The sequence below is a fragment of the Syngnathus leptorhynchus genome, chromosome 4 (assembly GCF_054491065.1).
Source record: "Syngnathus leptorhynchus isolate UIUO chromosome 4, UIUO_Slep, whole genome shotgun sequence".
Taxonomy (NCBI): Eukaryota; Metazoa; Chordata; class Actinopteri; order Syngnathiformes; family Syngnathidae; genus Syngnathus; species Syngnathus leptorhynchus.
Window position 1 is genome coordinate 16,660,028 of NC_141198.1, and position 17,377 is coordinate 16,677,404.

A 17,377-nucleotide genomic window follows, 5' to 3' on the forward strand; every position below is an offset into this window, starting at 1 on the left:
AATCAGCAAATTTCTTGATTGGATTCCCATATTGTGCAACTGCATCAGTTTGAGCCAGGAAAAAAAACAACTGCTCATGTATTGACGTGTAGGTCCGCATTTATTGAACCAACCTTGGAGACGGTGACAGGTTTCAAGCAAGTCTGTCCTCCAGCAGTGAAGTTGCATGTGACCTCGATAGTGTCAGCATCACAGCCCAGATTTGGGTCGATCCAGTATGTGCCTGGAAAAGCAGCAGGAGACTATGAAGATCGGGGGAAGAAAAAAAACTGCACCAGCGAGACCATCTGTCCAGGTATTTGTGACCCTACCGTCATACATCCTTTGCTCACAGTTGTGGAGGTCTCGGCAGATGCGGGCTGGATTGTTGCGCTGCCCCAGTGGGTTCTTCAGACTTTGGATGAGAGCGTTGAGATGCTCCAAAGTCCTGAAGATCTCTGTTCCCTGGTCCAGCATGGGAAGGTCCACATTGTGGTAGTTCAGCTTCAAACAGACCACAGCATTTGTTATTTGGACTTTTCAGTTTCGGTTCATGTATTTGGAAAACGGTTGGGATTTAAATGGTTTCCAATGGATTAGTTCAAATTGAATGTAAATGCTATGTGATTCTTAAATGTCAATTTTTAAAAACCTCTCAGGCTTTGTTTCAGTCAGAACTCACCTGTGGTCTTAGTGGTGCATGCGAATCAATGAAGACTTGAAAAGAAGCGCCGAGTGCCTCGTTTGTCTGCAAAAATAAAACCGAGACATCAAACCATCATAGATAGTTTGGAACATATTCTGAATTTGCCATTCTAAAAAAAAAAATCTACATACAAGAGGAAAAGTAGAACTGGTGCGGCCCTAAGGAAAACAAAATTGTGGCGTATTAATGAATTGCATAACATCCAATAAGTTATGTATGTAAAGTGAACTTACTGGAGGTCCCGGTGGACCACGTGGACCAGGAGATCCCTGAAAAATCCCATTAACACATTAGGCTTTCAAATATTCATGTGTATTCTGGGCATACTTTGACGAGCACTGAGAAGATTTATTATTACTTACCCTTGGTCCTGGTAAGCCCTGTCAAAGATGAAATAGATCAATACTTCAAGGCAGACAATTCCAGAAAAACACAATTAGAAATAATACCTTTTTTACAAAGCAGTTCTGAGCTATTTCTCCCTTCTCATCATGACTGCACTTTTAGGTGTGGACAATACATAAAGCATATCAATGCCGCTCTTAAATGGATTGGTTATGAGCTCAAGAATTTCATTGTCGCATTTCATAAGAAAGTGCCAAAGGGCTTTAGAGACCGGTATAGCGTAGCCTCCACACTCGGCATGCAATCCAGCACTCACAGCTCAGACAGAAAGAAATTTGTCAAAAGTTTGTCACGCACCACGTCCCCCTGACTTCCTTTGTCACCTTGTAGTCCCTGACAAGAGAGAAAGCAGGGGGGGTCACTCCAAGGACCATAAAACTGTCAGGCGAAATGTGTTCTAGAGATACGTACAGGATGGCCGCTGGGGCCGATGATGCCAACGGGGCCCAGAGCTCCGTCTGTACCCTGGAAAGCAAGGACAGGTTTGAGAGATTTAGAGCAGTGGTCCTCAACCGATGGCTCCAGACCTGAGCCATCAGAGCTATCATCAAAATAACGATATCAACGATACAGGGTTATATCGTACGGTAGTCGTTGTTAAATTACGATACGTATGGTAATACCACACAGAGTTGTGTTCTGGGTTAAAATTGGAAAGAATATCCAGATTTATTTACCATCAGTCCCCTTGGTCCTTTTGGGCCCTGTATCCCAGCAGGGCCCATGTCTCCTTGGGGTCCCTAGAGAGAGACTAGTAATCTATCAAAATATCAAAACAATGTTTGGCTCTTGGGGGAATCCTACCTTTGGTCCAGGAAGACCTAGGACCCCTGCAAACCCTCGTTCACCAAAGTCCCCCTAAAATAGTACAGGATGGGTTGTACAATTATTTCAAAATAAGCTTTCATGCTAAATATGGTATTTCTGCTCACTGGTTGCCCTTTTGAGCCCTTCGCTCCCTGGTTTCCCATCAATCCCACACTGCCGAGGGTCCCCCTCATTCCTGCCGGTCCAGTTTGGCCCGAGAGACCCCTTTCACCCTGAAGGCCATAAAAACATACCGTAAATGCGTCTCAAAGGTTCTCAAACGCACCGGTACCATCCGAGAGATATTTCATTCTTTAGCCAATAAAATATGTCTTACTTTTGATCCAAAAGAACCTTGAGATCCAGGGAGACCCGTCTCACCACTTTGACCCTGTGCCCCAGGTTTCCCCGTGAGGCCCAACTGTCCATCTTCTCCCTGCTCCCCCTGAATGTAAATATAAAAATGGTGTCCCCCTAATCGGAGTTATTAATCAAGCAGCACTTCTGACCTTGGTGCCTTTGCTTCCATCTGTACCAGGCCATCCATCCATTCCATGAAGTCCCTCTAGACCCTCCCTTCCTGTAACACCTCGTTGGCCAGGGGGCCCCTCGGGACCCTTGACAAAAACAATAAATACTCAAAGAACTACTTTTGTGGCGCAAGTGTTAGTCAGAAATGATGGCTGGATAGGTGACATTTTAGTTTCTGATAAGACTTGCTTAGCTGTTACTGCTTTTATTTTGCCAAGTTTCTACTTCTTTTTGTCCCACATTCCTTTTGGCTTTCTTTAACTAAAATGTGTATGATCTGTAACCGTTTTGTGAGTTTGAGTACTGTAGTGTTTAAGAGAACTGAATGATTCTACATTAAGGATGGCTACGTTAGCTGATCATGCTAGCTGCTGGCTGGTTAGCTACAATGTTCTTCTTACTTGTAAAAAGGAAGAGCGTTCCATATGTGAGTCAAGTTTTAAGAAATAAGCATTGCCAGTTTTTGCTGTGTAACGAATGATTCCAAATCCAAAAGATCTCAAAGAGAACTGAATCCCATTTTGACCAACGTCACAGAACAGATTGTAGCCGAACTTGACGATAACGTTGGATGTACATGCATTTAACTCACCGGTGGTCCTTTGGTCCCAGATGTTCCTCTCAGTCCAGACTTTCCTTTCTGACCCTGGAGTACAGAGAGTTAATGTTCCATAACACAAACATGAGTGCATGTTAGATTTTTCAAATCGAGCAACACACCGCCTTCACTCGTCAGCATTACTTTGAGATAAGTCCTTACTTGTTCACCTTTGGATCCTTTCGCTCCTTGTTCTCCTCTGGGCCCAGGGTGTCCCTGAAATGACCATTACGGTTTGAAAAAGTAACGTCAAAGCTCAGTGTGGCTTTAAATCAAACCAATGGGGTACTTACAGGAAGTCCTTGGGCACCAACTTTACCTCTCTCTCCATTAACGCCTACTGGACCCTGCAAAATGTCATTTTGTACATTACGTTACGAAGAACTTTTCTTCAAACCGTTGGCTCTATAACTGCCAAGAAACACAAGTAGGGAATGAAGTTGTTTTAAATTCACTTACAACGTGTCCGGGGTCACCGGCTTCTCCTCTTTCACCTCTGTTACCGGGAGGACCCTGCACATAGAGATAAAAACAATTTTAAATGTGGCACGGTGAGCAAAGCATCCCCCCGCCCCCCCAGCGAGAGAACGTAAAACTGATACGGCCTCACCTACTCCCCCAAACAAACCGCAGACACTAAATAATTCATTGCCTCAAAAACGTATCCCTTTGTACAAACCGTCCTCAACGACGGGATTGTGTGACGTTTTCAGCTCGCCTCATCTCTCTCCCAAGAGGAACTTTTCACAATAGGAACTCACTCTGTCACCTTGGCGACCAGGGGGGCCTTCTATCTTGCTGTCCTCCCCGTGTCCACCCTGAAAAGCAAAACAGAAAGAAATCAAGATTTACCCCTGAAGGCTAACCATTTCTTTCAAAGAATGCCGTAAACGTTGTCCATTTCATAGGACAGGTGGTTTCATCCTTTCAAAGTGATAAAATGACTTTATTACACGGATTACACAATAACAGACGCGTAAAGAATTTTATCAGTCATGTGTTCGGCATGTGTCAAATGAAATTATTCATAAAATGACTAGAACAGGATTAAAAAAAAAAAATAAAAAAAATAATGACCAATGGTGAAAGGCTATGGAAACCTCTCAAATCATATGTATGTTTGTATCAAATCAATTACATGTTTTAGTTTGGAAGTTGAATCAGTTCATCGATGTGGTAGAATGATTTTGATTAGTAAACAAGAATTGCTATTATTTTCTAACAATACAACAAACAATGGACGTCCAGATGGCTCCAACCCCCCCTCCCCTGCAAAACAATAAATTTTTTTTTTTAATCTGATTTATTGTGTTGTGCCACATCCTATCCAATAAACAAACAGAAATGTTTGTATTCTTTCAATCGTGACTAAAAGAGTCCAGTTACTCGGCTGATTGCAGAGTGAAACGGCACAAAGTGAATTAGATGTGCCCCAATCATCGAGAACCAACAACAGTTGGAAAGTGAAATGGGTGCGGAACAAATCTTGTCCCAATGTACCTTTTCACCTTTTGGTCCTGGTGGTCCTTGTGAGCCTTGCAGTCCTTTGTGACCCTACAACGAGAGGCGCACTCCATTACTCGGAGGAAGCTAAACCTTTGCTTCATTTACTCCATAAAATCAATGAGTGAAAAAAATATAATCACAAAAAATTTGCTTTTACTCCCATAAAATTCTAAATCACCTAGCAATGCTGATTACACAGCATGATTATCGCACTAGGGTGAATATTTTTTTCGATGTAATTTTCTGGGGTGATCATTTTAATGGGTACCCTAAAAATAGTTAATCTAGTTCTATTTTACACTGTCTGGATCAGATTACATCTCATTTATTCTTTATTATAAACACACTATTTAGTCTGCGGAGCCTAAAAATCTGAAATTAGTTTTTCCAAAAGGTCATGAAAGTTTAACTACGATAAAAAATGACATCTCATCTTTAAACATACCATTTGACGGTTTTAAAAATGCCAATGAGATAATTAATAACATTGTAATTATGTTTCATTTTGCTCAGTATGCAATTTGTGTAGATTATGTGCTGCTGTGATATGCTAATGTTTCATGCTAATTTTCCCGTGTATAATCCTGCACTGTATCCAAAAATATTCTCCATTGTCTTTAGATTTCAGTCCTTAAATCTTTCGATACTCTGCAAAACTGTAAGTGGAGACCATAACAGTCCAATGGATTATTTCATTCTGTATGGTCACAAACTGAAGACCTGGAATCTTTTCATCCTCACTGTGACGTTCACAAAGCAGAACAATGTTTTTTTTCTCAGTGGCACTAATAGAAATCTAACAAAATCCTACTCTTGGGGTGATTGTTTTATCACCTTACTGGAGGGGATTTCTTCTGAAAATGCTATCATTCCACACCTCATAGCCCGGTATTCCCGGCTCTCCCATCTGGCCCATTCTTCCAGGAGCACCCTGGGGAAATAAATCCACATTTAGGCCACCTTTACCAAAATCCAATTAAGTCTGTCAGTCCAATGGAGGTTTTAAAAGCTAACAGATGTTTTACCACTGGGCCTATGGTCCCTCTCGCTCCCTTCAGTCCAACGAATCCTGGCGCTCCCTGCTCGCCCATTGGCCCGCTTACACCCAGGTAACCTTGGTGTCCTTTGGTCCCCTGGCGAGAGGCGGTCAATAAGCGGGTATGTCAAACTGCAATTTCCAATGGCAGAGCTGAACCTCTTTATTTAGAAGTGTCCAATCACTCCTACGGGGACAGTAAATTGACTTAAATGGGGAAGGTGACGGCTGGACAAACCTTGCCTCCTGCTTTTCCACTCTCGCCAATTGTTCCCGGTTTACCCTCTTGACCCTTTTAAAAGTAGAATGATTTTAAGTGGACAAAAAACAAGACGTTTTATTTGATCAAGCCAATCCAATCGATACTTACTCTCACCCCCGACAGTCCGGGAGGCCCGCTGGGTCCGTCCTCTCCTTTCTGTCCTAATTCACCCTTGTCTCCCTTGGCGCCCTCTGCGCCGGCATCTCCTTTCTCACCCTGAAAAGAGATCATTGTATAAATGGAAGAATTTATAATCGATTTATGGGACCCAGGAGGATAGTCATGCTTGATAATAACAAAACAAACAAGCAGAGCAGATGAGAACGTACATACAGTCATGACAAGAAATCGCTTTAACACACACAGGGCGTGAAAGTCCCCTGGTTATATATATTTTTTCAACTTATTTTCACAAATCGAAATGTAATAAAACAGAAAAGAAGTTGGTTGGTTGATATATGTTTGTTAGTTTGTGAAGGAGTTACGTTGAGAAGACTATACAGAGTGATATTGTAGCTGCTTTTTTTTTTTGTGACACCTACTTAATAGTCTTTTAATACCTTCTGGAAGATTTGATGGAGATACACATGACTGCAAAAGGACAAAACTTGCTGACTTTCCATTTATCTTTGACCAGAATGGAAGAATGAAGTGATACAAGAAGCGGCTTTTATTCCTCCCAACAGTGAACAGCTAATGCTGCAAATCCCCCCGGTGAGCTGCAGTTTTACATCCAAAAGCTACACAGATGATTTCATGTACACTCACTCGCTTGACAAAAATATGTTGTGTGTACTGTCCAACGCCGAGCCAAAAATGAATCTCTTAATTCTATTTGTTTGACTTGGTGTCATTTGGCAATCTTTTAGTTGTATAATCCTCCGTAGTGTTCCATTTTTTTTTTTTTGCAATACTTTCCAGCCACGATAGCTTTTAAATGAGTCTCATTGTGTGTTTCTGCCACAGTGCCTTTCCAAGAACTCGCGCATACTGTACGTCTGTCTCACTTTTAATGACAGTAAGCTAGCGGTAAGATTCAACTGGAATTGGGTTCATTCGGTTCTCTTTTACATATTTCTTGGACTGAATGAATTCTTGCTGAAAGTGTTTAGTTAACATTTAGATCAACATAAACAGAGGTTGAAGTTACTGTTGTATGTTCCATTATTCCCTTTACCTTAACTCCATCAGGTCCATTAGATCCAGCCTCACCATCGATGCCTTGCTCACCCTTAGAGGCAAAATATTAATCATTGTAATAAGTTACTTACATATTTTTACTCTGTAATATAGATGATACTCACTCTCTGGCCAATCAGGCCTTGCTCTCCTATGTTGCCAGATGGGCCAATGTCACCCTGGGAATAAAAAAAAAACAACTTCATAAAAATAATAACTTTGTATTCGCTACAAACTACATCCGCAATAACATATTTCTTATTTTAATACCACTCTGAGCATTATTACACTCATAAATTACATTCATTAGAATAAAATGTCATACTACGTAGGTGTACCTAATACAGTGGCCTATACCTTATCTCCAGGCTCACCAGACAGTCCTCCATGGCCGGATTTCCCTGGCGGACCCTGAATAGATACACAGACCAATCATCAGCACTTTCTGTTGTTCCCAAGCCGGTTGTGTGAACACACTCACCAAGGGTCCCATCTCCCCCGTCGGCCCGCCCGTTCCCGGAGGCCCGGCTGCTCCCTACACATAAAGGTAGATAATGATTCTGAGCGTTTGACAACCCTTCAAAGTGACAGCAAAGGAGGGAAATGAATGTGTGCAAATGTGGGCTTGAGGAGCCATATTAATCTGCAATGGAAAGTGCTTTCTGAAACATGCACCGGAGGCTTTGGAAGCGATAGAGACGAGGCTGTTGCTATGGCAACGCAGTCTGGCCAACAGTAAAGTTGCCTCTCCAGGTATAGGATGGTGTGAATCATCATCTCACCAGTCTAATGTAACTCAGGTGGAAGAAAAGAAATATTCTGCTCAGTTTTTTTTGTTTTTGTTTTTTTTTCAATCACAATATGTTCAGTTCAAAATTTTAAGTCGGGCAGAAAGTTGCAGCTGTGTTTTAGAAATAGTTTTTGTTTCTATCTCAAACAATCCATGACATTATTAATATAAGTAAACTCACAAGTTAAATGTTTTTTTTTTTTTTAGCCTATGATTGGTCATGATTTGACGCTTTACAATTCTTTTTAATGAAGGGAAAAAAAAGGACTGGTGGTAATTTGGGAAAATATAACTCACTGCATCTCCAGGAAGTCCTTTGTCCCCTGGAGGGCCAGAATGCCCTTGTACCCCCTAAAATACAATACCATATGATTAACAAATTAAACAAAAACAAAAAAAAAGGTCAAAATTGTCACTTACTGGAAAACCATTTGGCCCAGTTTCACCAGGCTCGCCAAGCTTTCCCTGCAACACAATAATTGTTTTAGATACAGCTAGTTAGCAAATTGTTGACATTTATTTTGCATAACTTAGGCTCAAAAATAGCCAATGAGTCATGACATGTACAAAAAGCAAACTTGTATTTTCTTAAACAAATATACTTTTTTATTTTCATTTACCTCATCCCCTGGGAGGCCTGTCTTTCCTGGCGGGCCATCCGGGCCCTGCAAAGAATAAACTCGAGTGAGATTCCCAAAAATCCCCCACAGTTAAACGTCGGTCGACAGCCAAGTTCTAACTCACAACTTGCATTTTATTCCCTCAACAAAGAGCTTCCCCGGAATAAAGTTTTTCAGATGTTAAAAATAATCACTAACAAAGAAAGAAAACTGATGAATAAAGCTATTTATGATTACTTTGTCTTTATCGACAAGATGATTGCCCAAACTTTTCCATATGTCCAATTAGAGAGCTTCATTCCCCAAATAGATTTTGAAAATTATCGCATCAGAAACAAACATTTGAAGTGACATGAGAGAACATTTTAGGAACATCTGATCATTTTTAAGGTCCTCACCTTTAGCCCAGCACCGCCTTCTTCCCCTATGACACCATCTGGACCCCTTGGACCCTTAAGAAAAGAAAAAAAAGCTCTCGTTCACACATTGTGAGGAAAATTAGGACTTTCACGTTCCCTGACTGATGTGGTTTCAAAGATGAAGTCATTGAATCAAAGCAATTTATCTTCATTTTAAACAAGTCGGGCCGGGGAGACAGTCTCTATTTTTATTTATTACAATTTATCCCACATTGGAGACACTCGAATGAACACTGCGGTCATGCAGTATACGGATAACGCCGTCTTTCCGTGATGGGGATTACTTGTACACTGGCACCTCTGAAGTTCAATCTGATTCGTTCCAGGAAACTACGAAAAAGTCGCGGCCCGTAGATGCCTCCGAGCTAAAAACCTGTACGGAGGTCTAAGTGGATACAGATAACCGTTGGCCTCCTCAAATTCCCTTTCTCAAAGCTTTTGAAATGGCTGGAAAATCTCTCGCAGTATTTAAACTGTTAATGAGGATTTTCATCAGGCAGCGTATTAAAGAGATGGCTGTTTTAATTCTATTTTCCAAGGGCTGGATGTAATTTTCATCTATTATAGTTATCAGATATTACATTTGTGATATCAGGGGGAAGATTGTTAAACTAATTTACCAAATGAAATGGCTTCATTATACACGCTCGTGTTCAATTGTTCATTGGGTCCACCCCGCCCGTCTCGCTGTGCGGCATCTCATTAGATCCGTTGGATTATGGCGAAGTCAATAAACCGCTTCCCTCTTTGCCACCCCACATGTGAATCACTGATAGAGATTCACAAATATGTTGTGGCTGGCACATAATGTCCAAAAAAATGCAGATATCTGATTATACGAAAAATTTGGATTTCATCTGCAAACATAACAGAAATGTATTTTGAAGCCTTACCTCAATGCCTTTGGGTCCTCTGGTGCCACGTGATCCCCTGAGGCCAATAGGTCCCTAAAAACCCCAATACAAAGGACTGTAAATACTCAAATTGGCTGAAAACCAGTTCTGGGTGAACCCCAATCTGAGCTAAGATCAAATTCTCAAAAATCACATAACGTGCACCACTTCTTAAATCTTTGAACCCATCAGTGGGTTTGAGGATCAAGCTGGATTGACTTACTGGCATTCCTTCCGCCCCAGGAGGGCCTGTCTCTCCAGGTAGTCCAGTGTGACCCTGAACGAAGAAACGGAACTGCAGTGATTCCCTTACAACAGTGGCGTCAAAGTCGTAGTCATAGTTTTAAGGGACGAGTAAAAACTGTTCAAAAAGATGAATGGTAATAAAAATTGCCAGCAATAGCTCTATTTTTTAAGTAAAGACTATTTGTAATTTTAGTTTTGACACAAGTTGATGCACAATTTGTCTTTGCGGGACACATAAAAAGATGTGGCGGGCCGTATCTGGCCCCCGGGCCTTGAGTTTGACATCAATGCCTTACAACATTAGTTAGACGTCTGTATTAAAGTGGCACAACTGTCTCTCTGGATGAACATCCTCATCATCTCGTCTAAGATACCCTCGGGACAAGAGACTGACTGCAGACTTACTATTGACCCCGATTCCCCTGGAAGTCCGGGAGTGCCTGTTTTCCCTCGATCCCCCTGCGGAAGGCCAAGTCATAATTACAACTTTAAGACAGACATTACTATCTTTTCAGAGGTTTTACCACTTTCGAGCAAAGATTTTAATTTTTAAGACTCTCTAACAGCAAACGGGTCAAAGTCAACATTGGCTATCAAAATGTGTGATGAATAAAAAAAACAAGCAAACCATTTCTCCCTCAAGGCCCATCGCCCCGGCAGTCCCGATGAAGCCAGGCAAACCCTGCCGGAATAAGAAAAGAACGCACTTTATCACTAAACAAAAAGAAACTTGCGATTCACAAGGAGAAAAGCATTTCTTACCCTCTCGCCGAGATTCCCGACCTCTCCGCTTATCCCGGTCTCACCCTACAGTGAATAAAATACGTCTCATTTGTGAGTATGTTAAAGGACAATTACCATTTGATTTATGATCGTGAGACGTTATAGCAAAAGAAAACTGTTTGTTCTGTTTGTGTGCGTTCTGTCCTTCTGACCTTGAGTCCGTCCAGGCCCGTAAGTCCAGAGAATCCTTGCCTCCCCAGCCTGCCCTGAACACAAAGTCAAAGTGACACAGAGAATGTGTTGGGGAATGAGAAACACTCAACATATGTCCAGTTCAAAGTGACGATGAGTGGAAAAATAAATTCAAATCTAGTATCTAAATACAGACCTCGGAATCTTGGACAATTCTATTTGCTTCAACAAAATGTTGAACAATCTGGAAACTATAAGGACGGTACTTTGCATTATAAGATTGGGTCAGTTTTGTGTTGTGTTTTCATGTTATCTTGATCAGGAATTAGCCAATCCCTAAAAGGATAACTAATATCAAAATGGGTTTTATCCAGTCAGCGCTCACCTTAATTCCTGTTGGCCCAGCCGGCCCGATGGGCCCCTCATCACCCTATTGAGAATCAAGTATCAAAACTGAGTGGAAGACCCAATCATCGATTGTTGATCAACAGAATGGGTGTCTCACATTGAGTCCAGATGTTCCTTGTGGACCGGGAAACCCTCGTGTGCCTTGCCTCCCCTGGAAATGGCAACACTGAAAATCAATTCAAGCCACATTTGAGACTCAATCTCTTTATATTTACACACTACCGACCTTTGGTCCTTCTGGGCCGTTTTGACCCGGTGGTCCGATGTCACCAGGGAAACCCTGGAATGAACCCCGTGAAGCAAAATCTACATTATTATACTGCCAGTCATGATTTTATCCCATGATGTTGTTGAAAACATGATGAAACGTGATTTCATACCTCTAGGCCAGGAGGGCCGGCTGAACCATCTGGACCTTTATCACCAGATTGACCCTAAAAAGTATGATGATCACTAAAGTAACAGCAAATGTGCCAGCACTATTCTATTTCAGACTTTGTAGAGGGTGTTACCAAACTAAGGAATTCACCTGTGGTCCTGGATTTCCAGATGGTCCTGGTATACCAGGTGACCCCTGTATGCCCTGTCAAAATAGGAAAAAAATCTAGTGACTCAAACTAAGAACTTAGTTGAGGTTGCACTGGACAAACTTACCTTGTCCCCTTTAAAGCCCGCATCTCCCGGTTCTCCTGGCAAACCATCATCCCCCTGAGATGCGATTCATACATGACACACACAACAGTAACAATTAAAAAAATGCCAGTACAACATAAGTTTTGTATTCGTAATCCAACTCAAGATAAATACGGGATTTGATTAAGACTAAAGGGTTTTAAGGCTGTTTCACGCGTGATTAGACAGCTTATGTTTTTTGACAGCCTGCCAAAATATCCAAGGGGAACTTTCGTGCTTGCCAAAGGCTGTCAATCAACTCAAAGTGACCTTAAACGACAACTTGCCACAAGTACCGCATCAAGAAATGTCTCACCGCTACTCACATAATCCATCACTGCCAAATACGGTATATATTGCATTCCATAAATTATAAACTACTTTCAACCACCATTCAGATACCACATGATCATTTTGTGGCTGTGAAGCAATAGCGGTACAACACGAAACTCTGCGCAAGTCATCAAAAATGTCAAACGCCTTCTAAAAAACATTGTCAAGTACGATAGCTGAAGCTTGGTTTTATTCCGAATCTTATACATCCTAAAAATATTTATTGTTGGAGAGGAAGACGGTTGTAGTTTCCTTTCAGGACAATCCTCTATCACGAGAACCAAGTATTATCCACGACACCAAATAATGTGGGTAAATTATCAAGAAGCTGACTTAGGCAGACCAGGTTGGTCTAATGATTTTTGAGGACAAATAGACTGAGAAATACATGTGCAGATCACCTTATCACCTTTCAGTCCAGGTTCACCGATGTTTCCTGGCACTCCCTTGGAAGCAAAACGACAAATGCCTAAGAAATAACAGGCCAAAGTCTGCTCTTTTCATATCACCATGGAGACTGGTTAGAGTGTTTACCTTGAGTCCCGGAGCTCCTGGTAACCCCATCATGCCAGCGGGACCCATCTCACCCTTATGCACACAAAAGAAAGATCATGAGGTCAATTGTTGAATTGCCTGATTGTCCAGTTGCAATACTTACAAGAAGACCTGGAACTCCATGTGGGCCAGGAGCTCCAAGGTCACCCTTTGAGAGAAAAGGGAGGGAAGAAATTAGACCCTAAAATACGCAAGTTAATCCTGTGCAGGTTTTTAGTTTCAGTTGAGCCCGCTGACTGAGCACTTGGCGCTCAACACACAGAGACTTCTGTTGTCCAGGTTATGAACCCGGCGGCCGCATGCCATGTCCACATCCTCTCCACGCTTTACGGCCAGCGTGGATAACAAGTAACCCAGCGTAGCCTTCCTGTCACTTCTCGTTCTCCAAAGGGACAACAGGAGATGAAAGCAGCCAAATGTGACTCACTTCCTACACCAGACAGGAAATCAGGCCTGAGGGCAGATCTCAGAGGTCAGACTATGGCAGTCGATCCTGAGAACTGAAATTTACCACGCTACCTTCCACGGGATGAACGGGAGAGGTTTTGACATTACATGAGACTGAATTTGCAAAAGGAATTGGGTTCCAGGTATGACCCATCATGGAACTTGGTAGTAGTGGCCTCAACCCAGGTTTTTTTGGGTTGGAACATCAGTCCGTTGACCATAACAATTCACATCCAGGCTCTTTGGTACGATAGACCTATCGTTTTGCCTCAAATGTCCAATTCATGACGACAAGCATAACTGGTGCAGTTTATTCAGGGCCGTAGTAAATGGTGCGGTATTTATATTTCATCATACAGTCATCATGTACTTACAGGGTTGCCATCAGGACCAGGGGGTCCTCTTTCTCCAAAGTTGCCAGGAAATCCCTAAGCAGACAGATGAAGTAGTTATGTAAGCGATTCTGTTTTTTCACAGTCTTACGGTTATGCTTTCATTCAATTGCCCGTTAAGTGTTAAGTCGTTTGCAACTGCGATCTCAGCAGATCCGATCAGATGCGCTCCCCATGCTTCATTTCTGACAGACTGGCAGGAAATTCCACAAGAGTCAGAAGCCCCCCAGGACTTGCCCACATGGTCGAATCAAGCTGCTTGCACGGTGAACCCATAAAATGCTGACTTCAGCTATTTTTTTTTAATTGCGGCTGGTGCTGTTGATTCCATCATGAAGATGATGGAACAAAAAGTTGACGCATGCTTGTCACCGTGCCAAGGTCAACACGCTCATCACAGGAAAACATCCCACACGTCTGTGGAAGATGAGAATGATGACAAAAAAATCCCTCTTGTGTTCTATTTGCTGACTGAGGTTCGATTCAAAAGATACTCCTACCGATTTTCTTTGTGCATCTGATGTGGAACATTTGGCTGTCGCGGATAAAGCAATAAGCAGTAATTGGTGCAACATGAAGCCCACAGGAAATGTGGAAAATGTTGCCTCTCTCCAGAAATGCCAATAAATGTCTTGGTTTGATCAGAAACACATGCGAGTCTTTAACAAATTGGCGAGACTTTTTTTTGTGTTTTTTTTTTTTTTTTCTGGAAGAGGATTCGTCTAAGAAACGTCAGCCAGTTGATTATTTGTACATTAATTTAATTTCTCACAGAGATTGGAGCGTAAAACAACTCTGATTGTTTCAGAATGGCACGTCTACTGTATAAATGTAAACGCTTGTCTCTTACTTGCAGGCCATTCATTTCTGCTGACTCGGAAAAAAACAAAACGAAGTGCGTTACGCAAAGCCAATGAGCTCACTGAGAAAGAAATAACTCATGACAAGGCTTCGATGAGGCCTGGTTTTGGCCGTCTTGTTCATGTCGAAACGTACGACCTAACTCGTCCGCTGGGACCCATCACGTTGACACGAGCGTTCATGAGCGGTATCACCGTTTTCCATGTAAGACCTCGCGGATGGAAGGCTGACTTCCAGGCGCCATTGACGGGTGTGTGGCTCGTTGTGTCGAAGGGCCAAAACCACAACTGACATTTTGTATTAGCAAAGCATGCTAATGAAAACCAAGCACGGCGTGCTGCCTTTCCCGAAGTATCTTAAAACTACAGGAAAAGCACGTTTGAACTTCAATTTCAAAACGAAATGATATTCATATTCTCAGTCTCTTGTTGAGAGCGACGCTTATTGTCTTGACGGGATGTTGAGAAGCTTAAATATAGGGTTTTACGAAAAATGAGGGTCTGTAAATGGGGATAATGAAAAGTGTGTTGAGAGAAAACTTTACCGGCCTACCCATCTCGCCCTTCTTCCCATGAACACCTGGAATTCCCTGAAAAACAACCAACCAAACAAACAATTGAGAAAAAATGGGCTCCCTCTAGTGGTGAATGAGAGAATCACGTAATTTCACATTCTAAGTGCGCATATGCTAGGCGTCAGCTTTTCTTTTTTTAAATCCAGTACAGTTCAGTTGTATTGAATTTTTCGTTACAATGCATTTAATCATTTAGAAATACAAAATTTTAATTTAAATCGGCAATTGAATTTCAGCATTTGTAAGTTGTTTTTTTATTTTCATATTTAAGCACTGTGTCAATCTTCTATGCGTACTGTTAGATCACACTCAATCTTATTTTCCACCAGGGACTGTGCTAATTTCCACCGTCGGAACAATTTAATGAATTAGAAATGTGTGAATTTAATCACTTGGCTCATTTAGAGCAACACCACTGACACTCACTCTCTCGCCATCAGGACCAGGAAGGCCAAAGAGCCCGGGGGTGCCGATGTGCCCCTAAAGAGATTAACAGACGAAGGTGGATGAAGGGAGCCAATATGCATCCAAGTAAGGTGACACATCTCGGAAAATATTAGCTGTGAATTTCGAACGATGTTCAAGAGGTGCCAGGTCTTGAGGCCAGTGTATATGCCCATGGACTGCATGGTGCTGGCTTCCACGATGTAGTCCAAGGGCACATACCCTCGCATCAAGTATCTCGGAAGACCTTTTTTCCCAAACCTGCTCAGAGGAGAAACAAATATTACAAGAATCTCACATGATAAATTCGATGCCAAATCTGAAATTGAGAGTTTAAAATCAGATTCAAGAAATTCATTACGGAGGTAATTCTTGGGGTAAAATTGAAGACTCAAGAACTTTCAGATTCAAATTCGTCCTCCCGTAATCATGCAATGTGTTTAAAAATGTTGAAAGCATGGAACTGCCAATGTTGAGTAAACATTTGGACTGGCAAGTATGTTTGAATGTATTTGCAAAAATGTTCAAGCATACTTGCAAATACGGTTGAACGTACCTCGAGGCTAAATGCTAAAATCTTAGCATTTTTTTTAAGAGCATCAATCATGCACTCCAGACAACTTTATTTAATTTTTAAACATACTGGTATTATGCAGTTCCACATAATTATGTTCATCTAATATAATTGATGGTGAAATCTAACTCACCTCGACTCCCTTTGGTCCCACATTACCTATCGGCCCAGGTAAACCCTGAAAGTATAAAAAAAAAAAAGTAAAGAATGTGTGTTTGCGGTTGCAATCAGGAACATTGATCATCAAATAACAACAAATGAAAAGTATTCGACCAGACATCTTTAGAATTTGCCGAAGCGATATTTCTGCGTATGTCAGCATTTTTAGCGAGAAATCTTTCAAATTTTCATCATTTATGTTTCTCCCAAATAAATCTAGTCTTTGTGTGTCTTATCCTGTGAACTCACACGGATACATACTTTGTCCATATAAACAAAAAAACTTTTTTCAAACAAAGGGCCTGAGTAATGGGGAAACATTACAACTTGTACTTGGTGGTAAATTCATCATGGTTGACTGGATGGTTCGCTAAAAAGACACTTGGTCAAAGCTGCTACTGTAACACGCATTCGTGATTGGTCTTTAGGGAATGGGCTGTTTCTGACAGTTTTGTCATAAATGTGTCAAACGCGGAGAAGCTATGACACTTTCTCTGGCATGTTATGACCTCAAGTACTTATAGACAGACATAAAGTGCATGTGACCTGTATTGGTCACATAAAAATATCTTACAGATGTGGCAGACTGTAAATCCACAGCATTCCTTTGGGATACATCAAGCAGCTTGATGAAATTGTTTTGAGTATTTTGGCCGACGTTCAGCAGCGTTCTCGTTCGACTCCATGCCAGCGAAGGAAGCGAGGCGACGATAAAGTTCATCCGCCCGTGTGCGAGACGTGGACACTTCCCAGCCTGCGCGTGGTAGGGGGTGCTAAAAGCTCATCCATCAGCGCAGGGTAAGCAAGCGCCCGTAGGCGTCAAGACTTTTGACATCATAAGTGCTCTTCGGGAGGCAAACGGCGAGACCCACGCGTGAACTCCGAGATACGTTAAACATACAGATGGGAGAAACGCTCGTCTGGTTTAGAGGTTAAGTAAAGTTGAACAGGCGAGACGCAGTTAAACATCTTTGACTTTTGGCTCAGTCTGGATTTTCAAATTCTTCATTAGACAGATGGGCATCTCAGCTACTTCTGAGTCATTTTGCTTTTTCTGGCATTCGCT

At 41.8% G+C, this 17,377-nt stretch overlaps 2 protein-coding genes across 7 annotated transcripts in view; one reads left to right on the forward strand and one right to left on the reverse strand.

The window, feature by feature from the left end:
* LOC147058529 (uncharacterized) overlaps positions 1-17,377 on the reverse strand; it is a 32,053-nt gene that overhangs the window by 1,335 nt on the left and 13,341 nt on the right. Inside the window, exons 9-58 of the mRNA XM_085910969.1 lie at positions 16,286-16,330; positions 15,561-15,614; positions 15,105-15,149; positions 13,682-13,735; positions 12,964-13,008; positions 12,840-12,893; positions 12,707-12,751; positions 11,955-12,008; positions 11,830-11,883; positions 11,681-11,734; positions 11,527-11,580; positions 11,398-11,451; positions 11,278-11,322; positions 10,913-10,966; positions 10,740-10,784; positions 10,606-10,659; positions 10,383-10,436; positions 9,955-10,008; positions 9,732-9,785; positions 8,818-8,871; positions 8,420-8,464; positions 8,220-8,264; positions 8,097-8,150; positions 7,491-7,544; positions 7,367-7,420; positions 7,135-7,188; positions 7,008-7,061; positions 5,939-6,046; positions 5,807-5,860; positions 5,558-5,665; positions 5,410-5,463; positions 4,527-4,580; positions 3,788-3,844; positions 3,486-3,539; positions 3,320-3,373; positions 3,189-3,242; positions 3,021-3,074; positions 2,407-2,514; positions 2,235-2,342; positions 2,023-2,130; positions 1,895-1,948; positions 1,768-1,830; positions 1,502-1,555; positions 1,388-1,423; positions 1,048-1,065; positions 919-954; positions 817-843; positions 662-727; positions 312-483; positions 114-223 (exon numbers count right to left, since the gene is read on the reverse strand). Coding sequence (XP_085767095.1) covers positions 114-223; positions 312-483; positions 662-727; positions 817-843; positions 919-954; positions 1,048-1,065; positions 1,388-1,423; positions 1,502-1,555; positions 1,768-1,830; positions 1,895-1,948; positions 2,023-2,130; positions 2,235-2,342; positions 2,407-2,514; positions 3,021-3,074; positions 3,189-3,242; positions 3,320-3,373; positions 3,486-3,539; positions 3,788-3,844; positions 4,527-4,580; positions 5,410-5,463; positions 5,558-5,665; positions 5,807-5,860; positions 5,939-6,046; positions 7,008-7,061; positions 7,135-7,188; positions 7,367-7,420; positions 7,491-7,544; positions 8,097-8,150; positions 8,220-8,264; positions 8,420-8,464; positions 8,818-8,871; positions 9,732-9,785; positions 9,955-10,008; positions 10,383-10,436; positions 10,606-10,659; positions 10,740-10,784; positions 10,913-10,966; positions 11,278-11,322; positions 11,398-11,451; positions 11,527-11,580; positions 11,681-11,734; positions 11,830-11,883; positions 11,955-12,008; positions 12,707-12,751; positions 12,840-12,893; positions 12,964-13,008; positions 13,682-13,735; positions 15,105-15,149; positions 15,561-15,614; positions 16,286-16,330 — 2,997 coding nt within the window. The remainder of the gene's footprint in view (positions 1-113; positions 224-311; positions 484-661; positions 728-816; positions 844-918; positions 955-1,047; positions 1,066-1,387; positions 1,424-1,501; positions 1,556-1,767; positions 1,831-1,894; positions 1,949-2,022; positions 2,131-2,234; positions 2,343-2,406; positions 2,515-3,020; positions 3,075-3,188; positions 3,243-3,319; positions 3,374-3,485; positions 3,540-3,787; positions 3,845-4,526; positions 4,581-5,409; positions 5,464-5,557; positions 5,666-5,806; positions 5,861-5,938; positions 6,047-7,007; positions 7,062-7,134; positions 7,189-7,366; positions 7,421-7,490; positions 7,545-8,096; positions 8,151-8,219; positions 8,265-8,419; positions 8,465-8,817; positions 8,872-9,731; positions 9,786-9,954; positions 10,009-10,382; positions 10,437-10,605; positions 10,660-10,739; positions 10,785-10,912; positions 10,967-11,277; positions 11,323-11,397; positions 11,452-11,526; positions 11,581-11,680; positions 11,735-11,829; positions 11,884-11,954; positions 12,009-12,706; positions 12,752-12,839; positions 12,894-12,963; positions 13,009-13,681; positions 13,736-15,104; positions 15,150-15,560; positions 15,615-16,285; positions 16,331-17,377) is intronic.
* The window catches only part of LOC147058530 (uncharacterized), a 52,291-nt gene that overhangs the window by 892 nt on the left and 34,022 nt on the right, over positions 1-17,377 (forward strand). For 2 of the 6 annotated variants that reach the window (XM_085910973.1, XM_085910979.1), the window contains exons 2-5: positions 93-295; positions 6,468-6,544; positions 7,378-7,556; positions 15,575-15,670. The gene's annotated coding sequence lies outside the window, so the exon portion shown is untranslated. Of the gene's footprint in view, positions 1-92; positions 296-6,467; positions 6,545-7,377; positions 7,557-13,683; positions 13,761-15,574; positions 15,671-17,377 lie in introns of all 6 variants that reach the window. The other 4 variants (XM_085910974.1, XM_085910978.1, XM_085910977.1 and 1 more) reach the window with 4 other exon arrangements.